Source organism: Balaenoptera borealis (assembly GCF_965194805.1).
Source record: "Balaenoptera borealis genome assembly, chromosome: 6".
Lineage (NCBI taxonomy): Eukaryota > Metazoa > Chordata > Mammalia > Artiodactyla > Balaenopteridae > Balaenoptera > Balaenoptera borealis.
This window is the reverse complement of record NC_138863.1, coordinates 37,858,167-37,871,382: the sequence shown is the minus strand read 5'-3', so window position 1 is coordinate 37,871,382 and position 13,216 is coordinate 37,858,167. Positions and strand designations below refer to the sequence as shown.

Genomic DNA, 13,216 nt, shown 5'->3' with positions numbered 1-13,216 from the left:
TGTTCGGGGGAACACTGCTTTGGGAAAGATCCTCCATGTTCTCCTTACTTGCTGCAAGTAATAAATCCTTCCTTCTCCTGATCTTGGCTTGGTTGTATATTTTGGCTTGACACCTACCAGGAGGAGAACCCAGTTTTCGGGTAACAGGTATAATTCCCTGTGCTATACAGTATATCCCTGTTGCTTATCTATTTTAAATGTAGCAGTTTGTATCTGTTAATCCCATACGCCTAATTTGTTCCTCCCTCTTTCCCTCTCCCCTTTGGTAACCACAAGTTTGTCTTCTATATCTAACAGGATATATTTGCATAAGGAAAGAAATGAGAGGAAAATACATTACGTAGAGACCATGCAAGTTATGGCTTAGGTGATAGAAGAGTAGAAAAAATTGAAATTACTTAAGACATTATTGTTGTATATGAGTCAAAAATATTTAAGGAAGAAAGTTTTCACTGGCAGTAGTGCTAAGTTATGTCTTAAGACATGTGGGCCCAAAAAGAAAGATGATAACATTAGTTTTTCTGGGTATGAGCATAAGGTGTAAGCAATGTATCTTTATAGCGTCATTATTTATTTCTGTCCCTTTTATTGGCTTGTAATACTCAGGGCTGATTTTGTATACAGTGAACTACAGTATTGACATTTTCTGAAATATCCTGATTTAGGACAGGCCAAGCCATCATGCTTTTACAATTGGCTTCAACTTCTTAGGGATTTTGGTTCTGTGAAAGGATTAAATCCTGTATAATAGCTCTAATTTATTAGCCTAGTATGCACAGGCCCTGCATTATCTTGCTTAATCATTAAGATAATCCAGTGAAGTTGATATTATTGTATCATTTTCCAGATGAGGAAACTGAGACTTAAAGAGGTTCCCAAAATCATATGGCTGGTGAATGGTGAAGGTATAATTCAAATGAGATCTGCTTAGCTCAAAGCCTGGACCATTCTTCTAGTTTCAGAAACTAAAAACTTTTAGGCAATATCCCCCACCTGGACCAAGATGAACCGCACGTAATATTTTTATTTACATTTAAAGATGACCTGGCTCATGAAAGAATGCTGGTTGTGGTCCATGAACTCACAGAAATTATGAACCATCTTTGAGGAAGCAATCAGTCCATCTGAAGAGTGTATTAAAGGGAAAAATAAGACAAAGAAAGACATGGAGCTGCAGCAAGGGGACAAAATGGATGAAGAGGAAAAAGAGAAGAAAACCACGTCTCAAACCCCAAATTCCGCAGGACAGGACTATGGTGCAAAGAAGGGTTTACCAGAAGTTGCCCTTGGTGTTCCTTTTTACCTGATATCACCTGCACGAAAAAGTTGGTGGTGGAAAGTATGGTGGTACCTGCCCTACAGCCCTGCATCCCTGAGGGGTCCCCTGGCAGGAAGAAACCCAGAGAACTCTTGCAGTTTACCAGAAAAATGTTCCATAGTTCACAGTATCAGGGTCAGTTCTTCTGGATGCTGTCTCTTAAGAATTCACAACCTTCTAGATTAGAAAAGAGTCTGGAAAAATATGTATTAGCCTTTTATCATTGGTTATTTTATAGTTATTATATATAGTGGCATTAAATGATGAGAAATGTTTACTTTCCATGTGAAAAAAAAAAAAAAAAGAAGATGACCTGGCTGAAGGTGACTACTATCCTGTGTGTACTGAAGCAGCTAAGACGAGCATGTGACTGTCATAGGGACAGCATATTTGGACAAGAATAAAAAGGCCCTGCCTTGTGTGGAGGTTTGTGCCAGACACTGGTGGGTGGGGCTGGGTGACGAGGCTGCTGGCTGCAGGGCCTTGGAGGGTCCTGGTAGCCCCTTTGCTAATTTTTTTTCCCTTTTTTGGCTGTGCCCCACACGGCTTGTGGGACCCTAGTTCCCTGACCAGGGTTTGAACCTGGGCCACCGCAGTGAAAGCGCTGAGTCCTAACCACTGGACTGCCAGGGAATTCCTGCCCCTTTGCTAATTTAATTGCACATAAGATAAGCCTTCACAAGGAGGGCCTGAAAGGTCCACTCTGCCTCCACAGTGTCTTGGTGGATATCAGGGGTACTGAAGAAGCTGGGGATGGTGGCGAGGCAGTGGTGCTACCTCTGCTCCAAGGATAACATACAGCCACTCCTCACGCCAGTGAGCCTCCTAATCACTTGGTCCAGCCTGTGACCTGACGCAGTTTGACACGCAGGACAAGGTGGCCGAGCCAAGCATGGCTCCAGGCTCCTCCACCCTTCCCCATCACAGTATACCTGAGACCTCTTCCTTCCCACCTTTGGTCTCAGTCTTGTTCTCATTCCCAAACCAAGCAGGAGATGCTCAAGGGGTGCCAGCCTGTGTTCTGTGGCTCAGCATCCAGCCTGTTTGTCTTGCCGTCTAATCTAGTGCCTAGTGAGTCATTCACAGCACTTTAGGAAATATTTAGACTCATGGGAACAGAAGCCCTGAGTGAATAGGAGGGAGGAATGAAAAATACATTTTTCACTGGGGAAAAAGGAACACGAAAGGTTCAGAACTCAGAGCACTTTTAGGAAGGGTTAACTATAATGGGCCAATGAAACCCTAAATGTACACCTAGGAGAACCACCGAAAAGAGGTGAGGAGGCCAAATACACAAGTTATTCTGAGGGAGGGTGGGGAGTGGGATAGACCAATGGCTTGGCAGATGGAAGATGAGGGGTGGCAGCGAAGTGGAATTTCTTTCTCTCTCTCCTGCAAAGATCCTCAAATGTTGATGAGCTTCTGAAGCTTGTGAAAATGGAGATTCATGGACCCTACCCTCAAAGCTTCTGACTGTCCCATTGGGGTGAGCCTCTGGCACGTGTATGTTCCTAGGCACTCCAGAGTATTCATAGTGCTTGGTCTGAAGACCAGATCTTGAGAATTTCTGCTGTACTGTGGTCTGACAGGTATGTCACAGATTTTTAAAAGTTGGGTAATAATTCAGAGAGTTGTCACTCACAGTTTGAGAACAGTGACCAATAAATCTCTGAGAAGACAAGCAGATGAATTGCTTTGCTTACTTCTAACCCCTCCTTTTAAAGCTTGAGTGTCTTTACTCTGTATCCACTTTTATCCCTCTCTCCACCTGAAGGAGGTGTGGCTTTATTATAGAGCCATGTCAATCAAATGTTTTTAAAGTCTGTGGGGAGGTAGGGTTACTGGCCAGGGGTAAAGTTGCTAAACTAAAGGGTGGATGAGACTGAGGAGAGGGGAGCTGCTTCCCTTCGCTATACGTGACCATCAGTGTTAAACCGTGGTCGACTCTGCTTAAAGGGAAGGCCCTTTATTGTCCTCTACTCTACTGTCCTCTGCAGGTAGTACCAGCCAGGAAGGGCAGCCTTGTCAGTGAGTCATTTTCTGGATGCCAAACAGGGCAGAGGGAACGTTTCTGAGTCCAAGGCATAGCAAAGCACTTTATACAGAGGGCTTCATTGGTCTCTCTCTCTCTTTCCTGACAAACAAACAAAAAATAACAACTCAATCTTTTCCTTTCCCAGGAAAAGGAGAAAAGAAAAAGCCGGTACTTGTGAAGTGTTGGCATTTTGGTTCTAATGTAGGTATTTATTTTAGTGGAAATAGCTGACAAGTCCATGCTTCAGGGGAAAGCTCACCCCCCACACTGGAGGGGAGGAATGGAAGCAGAAGCACTGACGCCCCTCCATCCCGCGCTCGGGGCCTCACTGCATCCCTAACCCCAGCTGCGTGCTGGCCTGAAGGCAGTTTCACACAGGCAGTGCAGAAGAGCAGGACAAAGGGTCCTACAGAGGGGGCTGTATTTTCTGTTTGCAGATTCATATGGGCTCAATCTTCACTCTAGGGAAGAATCGGAATCTCAAGTTGGAAAAAAGAAGGTATAGTAGTACAGCCTGTGAGGAGGGAGGCAGCCTTCTGAGTGCTGGAAGCAGCACGGAGTTGGGAGTTGGTCTACCTTGCCCCTGCTCTGGCTCTGTCATCATGAGCTCATATGCCTTTGGGAAGGAGATGCAATTAATAGCTTGTACATACACAGTCAGCCCTCTGTATCTGCAGTTCAGATTCAGCCAACTGTTGATGGAAAATATTTGAAAAAACAGTTCCAGAAAGTTCCAAAAAGCAAAACTTGAATTTTCCAGCAACTTTGTACATAGCATTTACATTGTGTAGGTATTATAAGTAATCTAGAGATGATTGAAAGTATACGGGAGGATGTGTGCAGGTTATATGCAAATACTATGCCACTTTATATAAGGGACTTGAGCATCCCGGATTTTGGTATCCATGGGGGTCCTGGAACAAATCCCTTATGAATACTGAGGGATGTATATAACTCGAGGGGGTTAGATTTGTTGATCTCCAAGGCACATGGAATCAGATTAGAAGTTCAGTGAAATGCTTTTTGTAGGCATTAAATAAGCATTGTTAGGTTGAATTATCTAACAGATGAACTCTATTTTACGATGAGATGAGAGTGTGTCAGGATACTTTTGGCTTTACCTGTCATGTCTCAGTATAGGTGTAGGCAACACGCTTGTCAGGAGCCATCCAAACTCAGCCAGAGTGTGCAGCAGAGGGCCATAATCCGTTTTGATTTCACAGCCCTGTGTGAATAAGCACAGAGTTCATAGTCTAATGACAAAGACAACCAGCTACACAAGTGATGACAATGAGGGCGAGAAGTGTTAGGATAAGGGGAGTTCACGCTCCATTAAGTGCAATTTCACCGGCTGCAGTCTTCCTGGGCTTCTTTTCTGCTCCCTCTGCCTTCCAACCATTCAACCAAGTTAGAAACACTGGGGATCAGAGTGGAGAGAGGTTTCCATGGGGTTCTCTAAGGTTGGGGCCTACCTTCCCTCAGTCTTGTTTGGGCATCAAACTTTAATATATGGGGGACTCTGGGAATCTGCATTTTAAAAAGCTCCCTGGGTGATTTGGATCCAAGTAGAGTCCATACACTTTCAGAAACACTGGTCTAGGGGCTGGGAGTGAGGACAGGAATAGAGAGTGAGCACTGGGGAGTGAAAGGTGAGAGGAGCAGAGAATCTTCACTGCTTTTTACTCACTTGGAATTGATTCTTACTTGGAGCTTTATCTCTTACCCCAAATCCTTTTTTCCCCCTCAATGGGATTTCCAGTATCTTTTTCTTTCTTTTCTTTTTTTAAATTAATTTATTTTATTTTTGGCTGTACTGGGTCTTTGTTGCTGTGCGTGGGCTTTCTCTGGTTGTGGCGAGCGGGAGCTACTCTTTGCATGGGCTTCTCCTTGCGGTGGCTACTCTTGTTGTGGAGCACAAGCTCTAGGCACGCGGGCTTCGGTAGTTGTGGCTCGCGAGCTCTAGAGCGCAGGCTCAGTAGTTGTGGCGCACGGGCTTAGTTGCTCCGCGGCATGTGGGATCTTCCCGGACAAGGGCTTGAACCCGCACCCTCTGCATTGGCTGGCGGATTCTTAACCACTGCACCACCAGGGAACCCCGGATTTCCAATTTCTTTGAAAATAACCTATGTCTCTCTAACCTTTACAAGGCCAGAAAGGCAAAAGTGTCCTTGAGAGAGGCTGTCAGTGAGGGCCTCGTGCACATAGCACAATATACCTGAATTCAGTCTGTACACCTCAACGGCAGTCCATTTGGTGACATCTGAATTCAGAGTGCACAACAACGGCAGCAATGTCATCTCTGATTAGGAAGGACAATGCTGTGTGTACGTATTTGGCCTGGTGAGAGAAAGAACACCTTTGGATATTTTTGCCTTTGAAAGTCAACTCACATGGTTAAAAAAGTCAGTCCCATTGGTTGCTTGGATATAAAATTGACTGATTCTTTTTGTCAGTTTCAGCTAGTTGTCATGGCATTGTGTAAAGAGAATCTCAGTGCCAGGGGACTTTGTTTAGGACTAGAATGCTAAATCTTTGGGAATCTACTGTTATTTATGTATAGATAATTATTTTTGCTATCTTTTAACAAAGCTGAACATTGAGTAAAGCAAATCACCTTTACACAAATTTGAAAGTTTGTGATGCATTTGTGATGCAATTCTGAACACTGAATAAAAATGTGTTTGAAGAATACTGTATGTGTTAGGCAATGAAAATCTTTAACATGTAAAAATAAACGTAATGGTAAAGCCAAATTGTCAGAAAACTTCAGTTTACCTCAATAACTGTCCATTGTTCTACTACGATGGCATCATTTCCTTTCCTGCTGAATCCTGGAACTCCAGAGCCTTCTTCTTCATAGATAAAGAATCCTTCCAAAGATTTTGGCAAATGGTCCCCTGTGAGGAAAAACATACAATTAAGAAGAGTTGTAAATACTCAGAGTCTCTTAGGATCATCTAAAACCTTAAATAACCCTTGTAGGAAGCTGAAGGAAAAACATATCACTTAATAAACACTTGTTTTAGGGGACTTCCCTGGCGGTCCATAGGCTGGGACTTCGCCTTCCAATGCAGCCAGGGGGTGCAGGTTCGATCCCTGCTCCAGGAGCTGGGATCCCACATACCTTGCGACCAAAAAATGAAAAAAAACCAGAAGCAATATTGTAACAAATTCAATAAAGACTTTGAAAATTGTCCATATCAAAAAAAAAAAATCTTAAAAAAAACCCCACTTGTTTTAGGTGAATCTATGACATCTCCCTTTGAAGGTAATTTTTTTTCAAAGATCAAGACAGTTTTTTTAAAAAAATATTTATTTACTTATTTTATTTTTAGCTGCATCGGGTCTTAGATGCGGGCTCTCTAGTTGTGGCCTGAGTGCTCAGTAGTTGTGGCAGGTGGGCTTAGTTGCCCCGTGGCGTGTGGGATCTTAGTTCTCCGACCAGGGATCAAACCTGCGTCCCCCTGCATTGGAAGGCAGATTCTTAACCACTGGACCACCAGGGAAGTCCCTCAAAGGTCAAGATAGTTTTATACTTAACTGAATTAAAATCAAACTGCAAACATGAAGACTACAATAACAAAAACAAGATAAAATAATTTCATACAGTGAGAAGCAAGTGGATTTCCTAAGCTTAAAAAGCATCTGGAAATGACCTTCAACTTGAAATCAAATTTTGGTTTCTGATCTATATGTTGTACGCATGTTAATTATACTATTAAGAGAAACAACATCAAAAATATTAATCCTTGGAACTACAGGTGTGATATTAAAACCAAGGTGACGTAAGATTATTTAAAAAAATATAAACACAGAACAATTCTTTGCTTCAATGATGCTTAAAAAAAAAAAAAAAAAAGAATGGTAACAGGAAGATCCTAAACAGAAGTCATTGTCAAAAGAATTCCTGCTGGGAAGGAAGTTTTAAGGGAGGGCCTCTCTGACATTTTTTTGAATAGTTGACAAAAACCAGCTGGCCAAAACTAAACTGATTTTATGGAAGTTCTTTTGTCTCCTATTTTGCAATAGGAGACAATTTCCCATGGTCATGTGCTGGTTAAGCATTCTGGTTTCATACAGCATAAGGTCACATCAAAGTTTCCCTTGTTGACAGTTATCTAAATAATAACCTACAAAGTTTTCAAAAGATCTATTAAGCTTAAAGATAAAAAAGACAAAAGTAATTTAAACGTAATTTTTAGTTTTCATTTTTATTAATGGGCTATAGGCTTTAAGAGAAAATCACTCTTATTAGTATTTTTACATCAGTTACAGTTAGGGCAGAATATCATGAAGAATTTACATTATTCAGAGCGGTCCCCAACAACCCAGTAAAGTTTAATTGACTTGTTGGAATTGTTTTTCTAATTACAGTATATGTTCCACTTCCTTTAATGTACTTGTCTACTGTCATACCAAAGTGACCAGTGGAACTAAATCTGTTTTTGATTGTAAGTTTAGAGCATCACAAGACCATCTTTAAAATTGTATATTTGAGGCTTCCTTGGTGGTGCAGTGGTTAAGAATCTGCCTGCCAGTGCAGGGGACACAGGTTTGTTCCCTGGTCCAGGAAGATCCCACATGTCGCGGAGCAACTTAGCCTGAGAGCCACAACTACTGAGCCCGCCTGCCACAACTACTGAAGCCCGTGCACTCTAGGGCCCACGTGCCGCAACTACTGAGCCCGCGTGCTGCAACTACTGAAGCCCGCAAGCCTAGAGCCCGTGCTCCGCAACAAGAGAAGCCACTGCAATGAGAAGCCCACGCATCGCAAGGAAGAGTAGCCCCTGCTCTTCTGCAAGTAAAAGAAAGCCTGTGCGCAGCAATGATGACCTAACGCAGCCAAAAATAAATAAATAAATAAATAAATAAATTTAAAAAAATGTATATTTGCCTCAAGTCCTTTTTTAGAATGGCGGTATGAACTTTAAAAATAATTATATACTGTGATAATTATGTAGTTAATTGTAATCTGCTTCTTATTCACTTTAGGATTATATAATTGGAGAACTATGGGTTTTGTGGCTTTGTGTTTTTCTTGTTCTCGGTATTGAGAGTTCCTAGTACTTCTAAACTTCTTTTGGTTTAAAAGAATAAAAGTATGGTAGACTCATACACTGCAATACTACCAAGAATAAAAAAGAAAGACTCACTGGTATGCAACAACACGGATGAATTTCAGAGATATTATGTTGAACAAAAGAAGTGAGACGAGAAATAATACATACTGTATATTTCAACTTACATGAAGTTCAAAAACAGGCAAAATTAATCTATGGTGCTGGAAGTCAGAATAATGCTTATCTCTGCGTGGGAGGGTATTGATTGGGAAGGGCCATGAGGAGGCCTTCTGGGATTTTGGAAATGTCTGTATCTTTTTTGATTTTTTTTCTCATTTTTTCCAGTTTTTTTGAGATATAATTGACATACAAAGAAATGTTCTGTATCTTGAACATTTGTGTTCTATTCTGCGGTACGCATAAGATTAATGCACCTTACTATATGTATCTTATACTTCAGTTAAAAACAAAAGACCTGCCTTCTCACTTTAGAGTTCCCCAGGTTCCCTGGCTAGCTTTCTTAGGGACCATGCCAGTCCTTAGAGCCACAGAAGAATGATACTTCCACAGGAGAGAGTATTTCTCTCTTGAGAAATTCTCCCTAACAGAAGTGGCAGCTAGGGAGGTTGGCAGGGAAGGCCTTGGGGTGGGGAGGGGTGACCATTTGGGTGTTTGGTGTGTTAAATCTTCCAGGTATTGGGGTGAGGTGATAATTCTGAACAATTACTTAATAACTGTCCAGAACTGTCATCTCTTTATTTATTTATTTATTTTTAAAGATTTATTTATTTATATTTGGCTGCGTTGGATCTCTGTTACTGCGCTGGCTTTCTCTAGTTGCAGCGAGTGGAGGCTTCTCATTGCGGTGGCTTATCTTGTTGCGGAGCACGGGCTCTAGGCACGTGGGCTTCAGTAGTTGTGGAATGCAGGCTCAGTAGTTGTGGCACGTGGGCTTAGTTGCTCCGTGGCATGTGGGATCTTCCCGGACCAGGGCTCAAACCCATGTCCCCTGCACTGGCAGGCGGATTCTTAACCACTGCGCCACCAGTGAAGTCCCGTGAACTGAGTTATCTCTTAACATCACTTATCTCAGAGCTTCGCACCTTGTGTGCCTTGGCCCACTGGTGTGCTTAGAAGGGGTACAGGTGTGCTAAGGCACAGGGCGCCCCCTCCTGCCCAGAGCAGCCTTTCCGCTTATACCCATGTGCCCTACAATTTTACCATTTTCTATGTGTGCATAATATGAAAAAGTTACAAAGCATTGGTCTGACCCACTGCTTCTCAATTTTTTTTTTTTTTTGGCCAAATACCATCAATAGCAAAGGAAAGTACACTTGTATCACTGAAGGATGGTCTCCAGGTACAGTTTGAAGTGACTTGTGGCAAAGCATACGTTTTCTTTAAAGTCTAATGTTATATCTTAAAAACCCATGCAAATTTTGCATTCTATTCAAATATGTTCATATGACGTGAAAAAGCAATGTTTTCTCTTCTGCTTTCCCCTACCCCCGATCTTAAAGGAATATTGACACTCTAGGAAGAGGTTTATCCTGTGAAGTTGTGTACTCCCTGGCACAAAGCTGCATACCCCTAGGGTACTTTGACCCTGGTTTGCGAAGCACAAGCTTAAAGAATTTCCAGGGAATGGTTTACTTGTCTGGAAATGTGATCTTACACATTCATTTCAGCTAGATGTGACATTGACATTTCTGTAAATGTGAGGAAATGTAACATTCCATTTTAGTATTTGGAGCCAAGTGTCATTTTTGGCATTAAACTGCCCAGAGGGTGGGCCTGGGACCACGTCTGAGAAGTGGAGGGCAGGCACATATGGGAACTCCCGTTCTGTATCTCTTTTACGAGCATTCTGTCTCCAGAATGCATCTCAGCCTGTTTACTGCTGCCCATCCACCATCATCTCTCTGGATCACTGCAACAGCCTCTTAGCAGCCTCCCCACTTCCATGCTTGCCCTCCATGATCCGTTTCCAAAAGTAAGTTATTTTTTAAATGTAGGTCAGGTCATAACTCCCTCCTTAAATCTTCAGCGAATGACTTGGAATAAAAATCCTGGCAGGATGGCAAGTTGGTTAACGGTACACACTCCACCTACCTCCTACCCCTTCTAGCTGCTTGAACATGAGCACATTATTTAAAATCTCTGTGCCTCAGTTTCTTCTTCTGTAGAAGGGGAACAATCATACCTACCCCATAGGGTTGCTGCGGGGATTAAATGAGTGAATAAATGTGAAGTGCTTAGAACAATGCTGGCATAGAGTAAGTACAAATACGTGTTAGTGCCTGTTGGATCATTTATATTGTTAAGATCTAGGCGGCGTGGCTACTGCTCACCTCTCCTACTTTGTTGGGAGCCCTTCTCTCTTGTACACCCGGCACCAGCGACACAGACCCTTTCCCAGGTCCTCTCTCCCATCCTAGGTTTTTGTACATTTGGGGGCGTTTCCTCTGGCTCCTGAACACCAGCCCTCTCCAGGCTTCCAGTCTCAGTGTGATTGTTACCCTGTCAGAAGGGACCTCATGACCACCCATCTAAGCTGGTTCTTCCCTGTTACTCTCATTACAATATCCTGCTGGGTAACATCACACACTATTCTCAATTTTGAAATTAGGTATATATGTCTTGATGCCCATTACAGCCTGATGCCACGTGGCTTTTTTTTTTTGGCCTTGCCCTGCGCTGCCTGCAGGATCTTAGTTCCCCAACCAGGGACCAAACCCATACCCTCTGCAGAGGAAGCGTGGAGTCTTAACCACTGGACTGCCAGGGAAGTCCCGTGGCTAGCTTTTTGAGAGGAGGGAAGATGTCCATTTTGCTCATCAGTGTAAACCCCTCATGCCTGGCCTAGGACCTGGCATATACATATATGTGAAATGGACACATACATGTTCCAGTTCCAACTGCTCATTCTGATACATCTCCCCCGCCAACTCCACACAAGCATTTTTATAGGAGTGAAGAGATTGAAATGAATATCAATTGAAGTCTGAAAAGAATTCACAAAAAATGAAAATGTAGCCTTCAGATGTGGGTATACTAAAGGTGGGAAGAGGCTGTGCTCTGAGGGTGACGGGGGCATTGGTAGGCTAGTGAAGTGTGAGAACCTCAAGGGTTGTGTGTGTATGTGTGTTTTGTATCACCGGGCAAAGTTGCTTATCTCATCCCTGTCAGCTGCCCCCCTGGATCTCTATATATGTTCTGGTAGAATAAAGTGTTTTGTCTTTGTTGGCTCAATTGGGTAAGCCTCTTGTAGCCTCCCCTGGGTTCATTTGGAGCTTTTTGTAAGTGTGCAGAGAATCCAGCTGCAGACCAGTTTGGTGAAGGCCGGGCAGTGCTGGAGAAGGTCAGGAACAGGAGGCCACTACAGTGAGAACTCTCAGGCCATACGAACAGCAAGAGGGTCCCTGGGTGCCTCTGCCTATGGGACTTTTCAAAGCAGAAAAGGCTTTGGAAGTGGGTGGGAAAGGGCACTGAAGAGGAATTTCACAAACCTCACAACTTTTCCACCATGACTTTCCTGAAGGAGAAAACTTTTTAAAGTTTTTTTTCCCCCTCTGTCTCTGGAGAATTTTATAAAGTGAGATTTATAGAATGAGATTTGTGGAGTAATATATTTAAATTTCTGAGCAATGTTTGGTTTTGTACTTCTATTCCTCATGGTGGGCTGACTTCTGACAATATTTTGGAAGAGGATGGAAGCAAGACAAAACAAAATATGCATTGTCCCCCATGTGCTTTAGATGTCAGGCATCAGATATCCCAGAACAAAGCGACCAATTCAGCCCTGCTTCCTCTGACTTGCTTCTCACAGTGACACAGGCATTGGTCACAATTTCCCCTCCACAGCTTCCCTGTATACTCCCAGGAAAGTCCCGAGTGACACACCCAATTGCCAGACCTTACAGACCGTGGCTCGTGGCTTGTTGGGGCTTGGCAAGGCCTGCAATGCAAAACGTCTAATGAGACATTCCAGAGCTGCTGAGAGGGAAAGACTTTCCCCCGGGCTCTCTAAATAGCTTCTGAGGCTTTAAGAACAAAAGCCCTACAGAGCCTCTGGCTGGCAACTGCTGTGGCTAATTTTATTTTCATCATCAGGCAAAGCCCAAGGCAGGGATGCCTGAAAGACACTGTGAAAGGAGGATTTTTTTGTCTTTCCTTCAGCAGTTAGTCACAATCCAAAATTTGGAATGGATTTTTTTTTTTTTTTCTGCCATGCCTCGAAGCTTGTGAGATCCTAATTCCCTTACCAGGGATTGAACCTGGGCCCACGGCAGTGAAAGCGCGGAGTCCTAAGCACTGGACCGCCAGGAGATCACCGCCCCCCTCCCCCACCTTTCTTTTGAACGGCTCTAACTCAGACTCTTTGGAGCGAAGAGAAAGAGATGGGGCGGGAGGGAATATATGAAGCATAAACTGACCTTCAAATAGATGATTCATACTAAAAGTACTGTAGGGGCTTCCCTGGTGGCGCAGTGGTTAAGAATCCGCCTGCCAGTGCAGGGGACACAGGTTCGAACCCTGGTCTGGGAAGATCCCACATGCCTTGTAGCAACTAAGCCCGAGAGCCACAACTACTGTGTGCTGCAACTATTGAAGCCCGCATGCCTAGAGCCCATGCTCCGCAACAAGAGAAGCCGCTGCAATAAGAAGTCCGAGCACTGCAACAAAGAGTAGCCCCCGCTCGCTGCAACTAGAGAAAGCCTGCGTGCAGCAATGAAGACCCAACATAGCCAAAAATAAATAAAAGTTAATTAAAAAGAAATGGAAAACCTGCTAAAAAAACCC

At 43.3% G+C, this 13,216-nt stretch overlaps 1 protein-coding gene across 1 annotated transcript in view; it reads right to left on the bottom strand.

The window, feature by feature from the left end:
* Positions 1-13,216, bottom strand: part of RFTN2 (raftlin family member 2) — a 73,164-nt gene that overhangs the window by 30,455 nt on the left and 29,493 nt on the right. Inside the window, exons 6-7 of the mRNA XM_082397377.1 lie at positions 6,129-6,250; positions 4,475-4,578 (exon numbers count right to left, since the gene is read on the bottom strand). Coding sequence (XP_082253503.1) covers positions 4,475-4,578; positions 6,129-6,250 — 226 coding nt within the window. The remainder of the gene's footprint in view (positions 1-4,474; positions 4,579-6,128; positions 6,251-13,216) is intronic.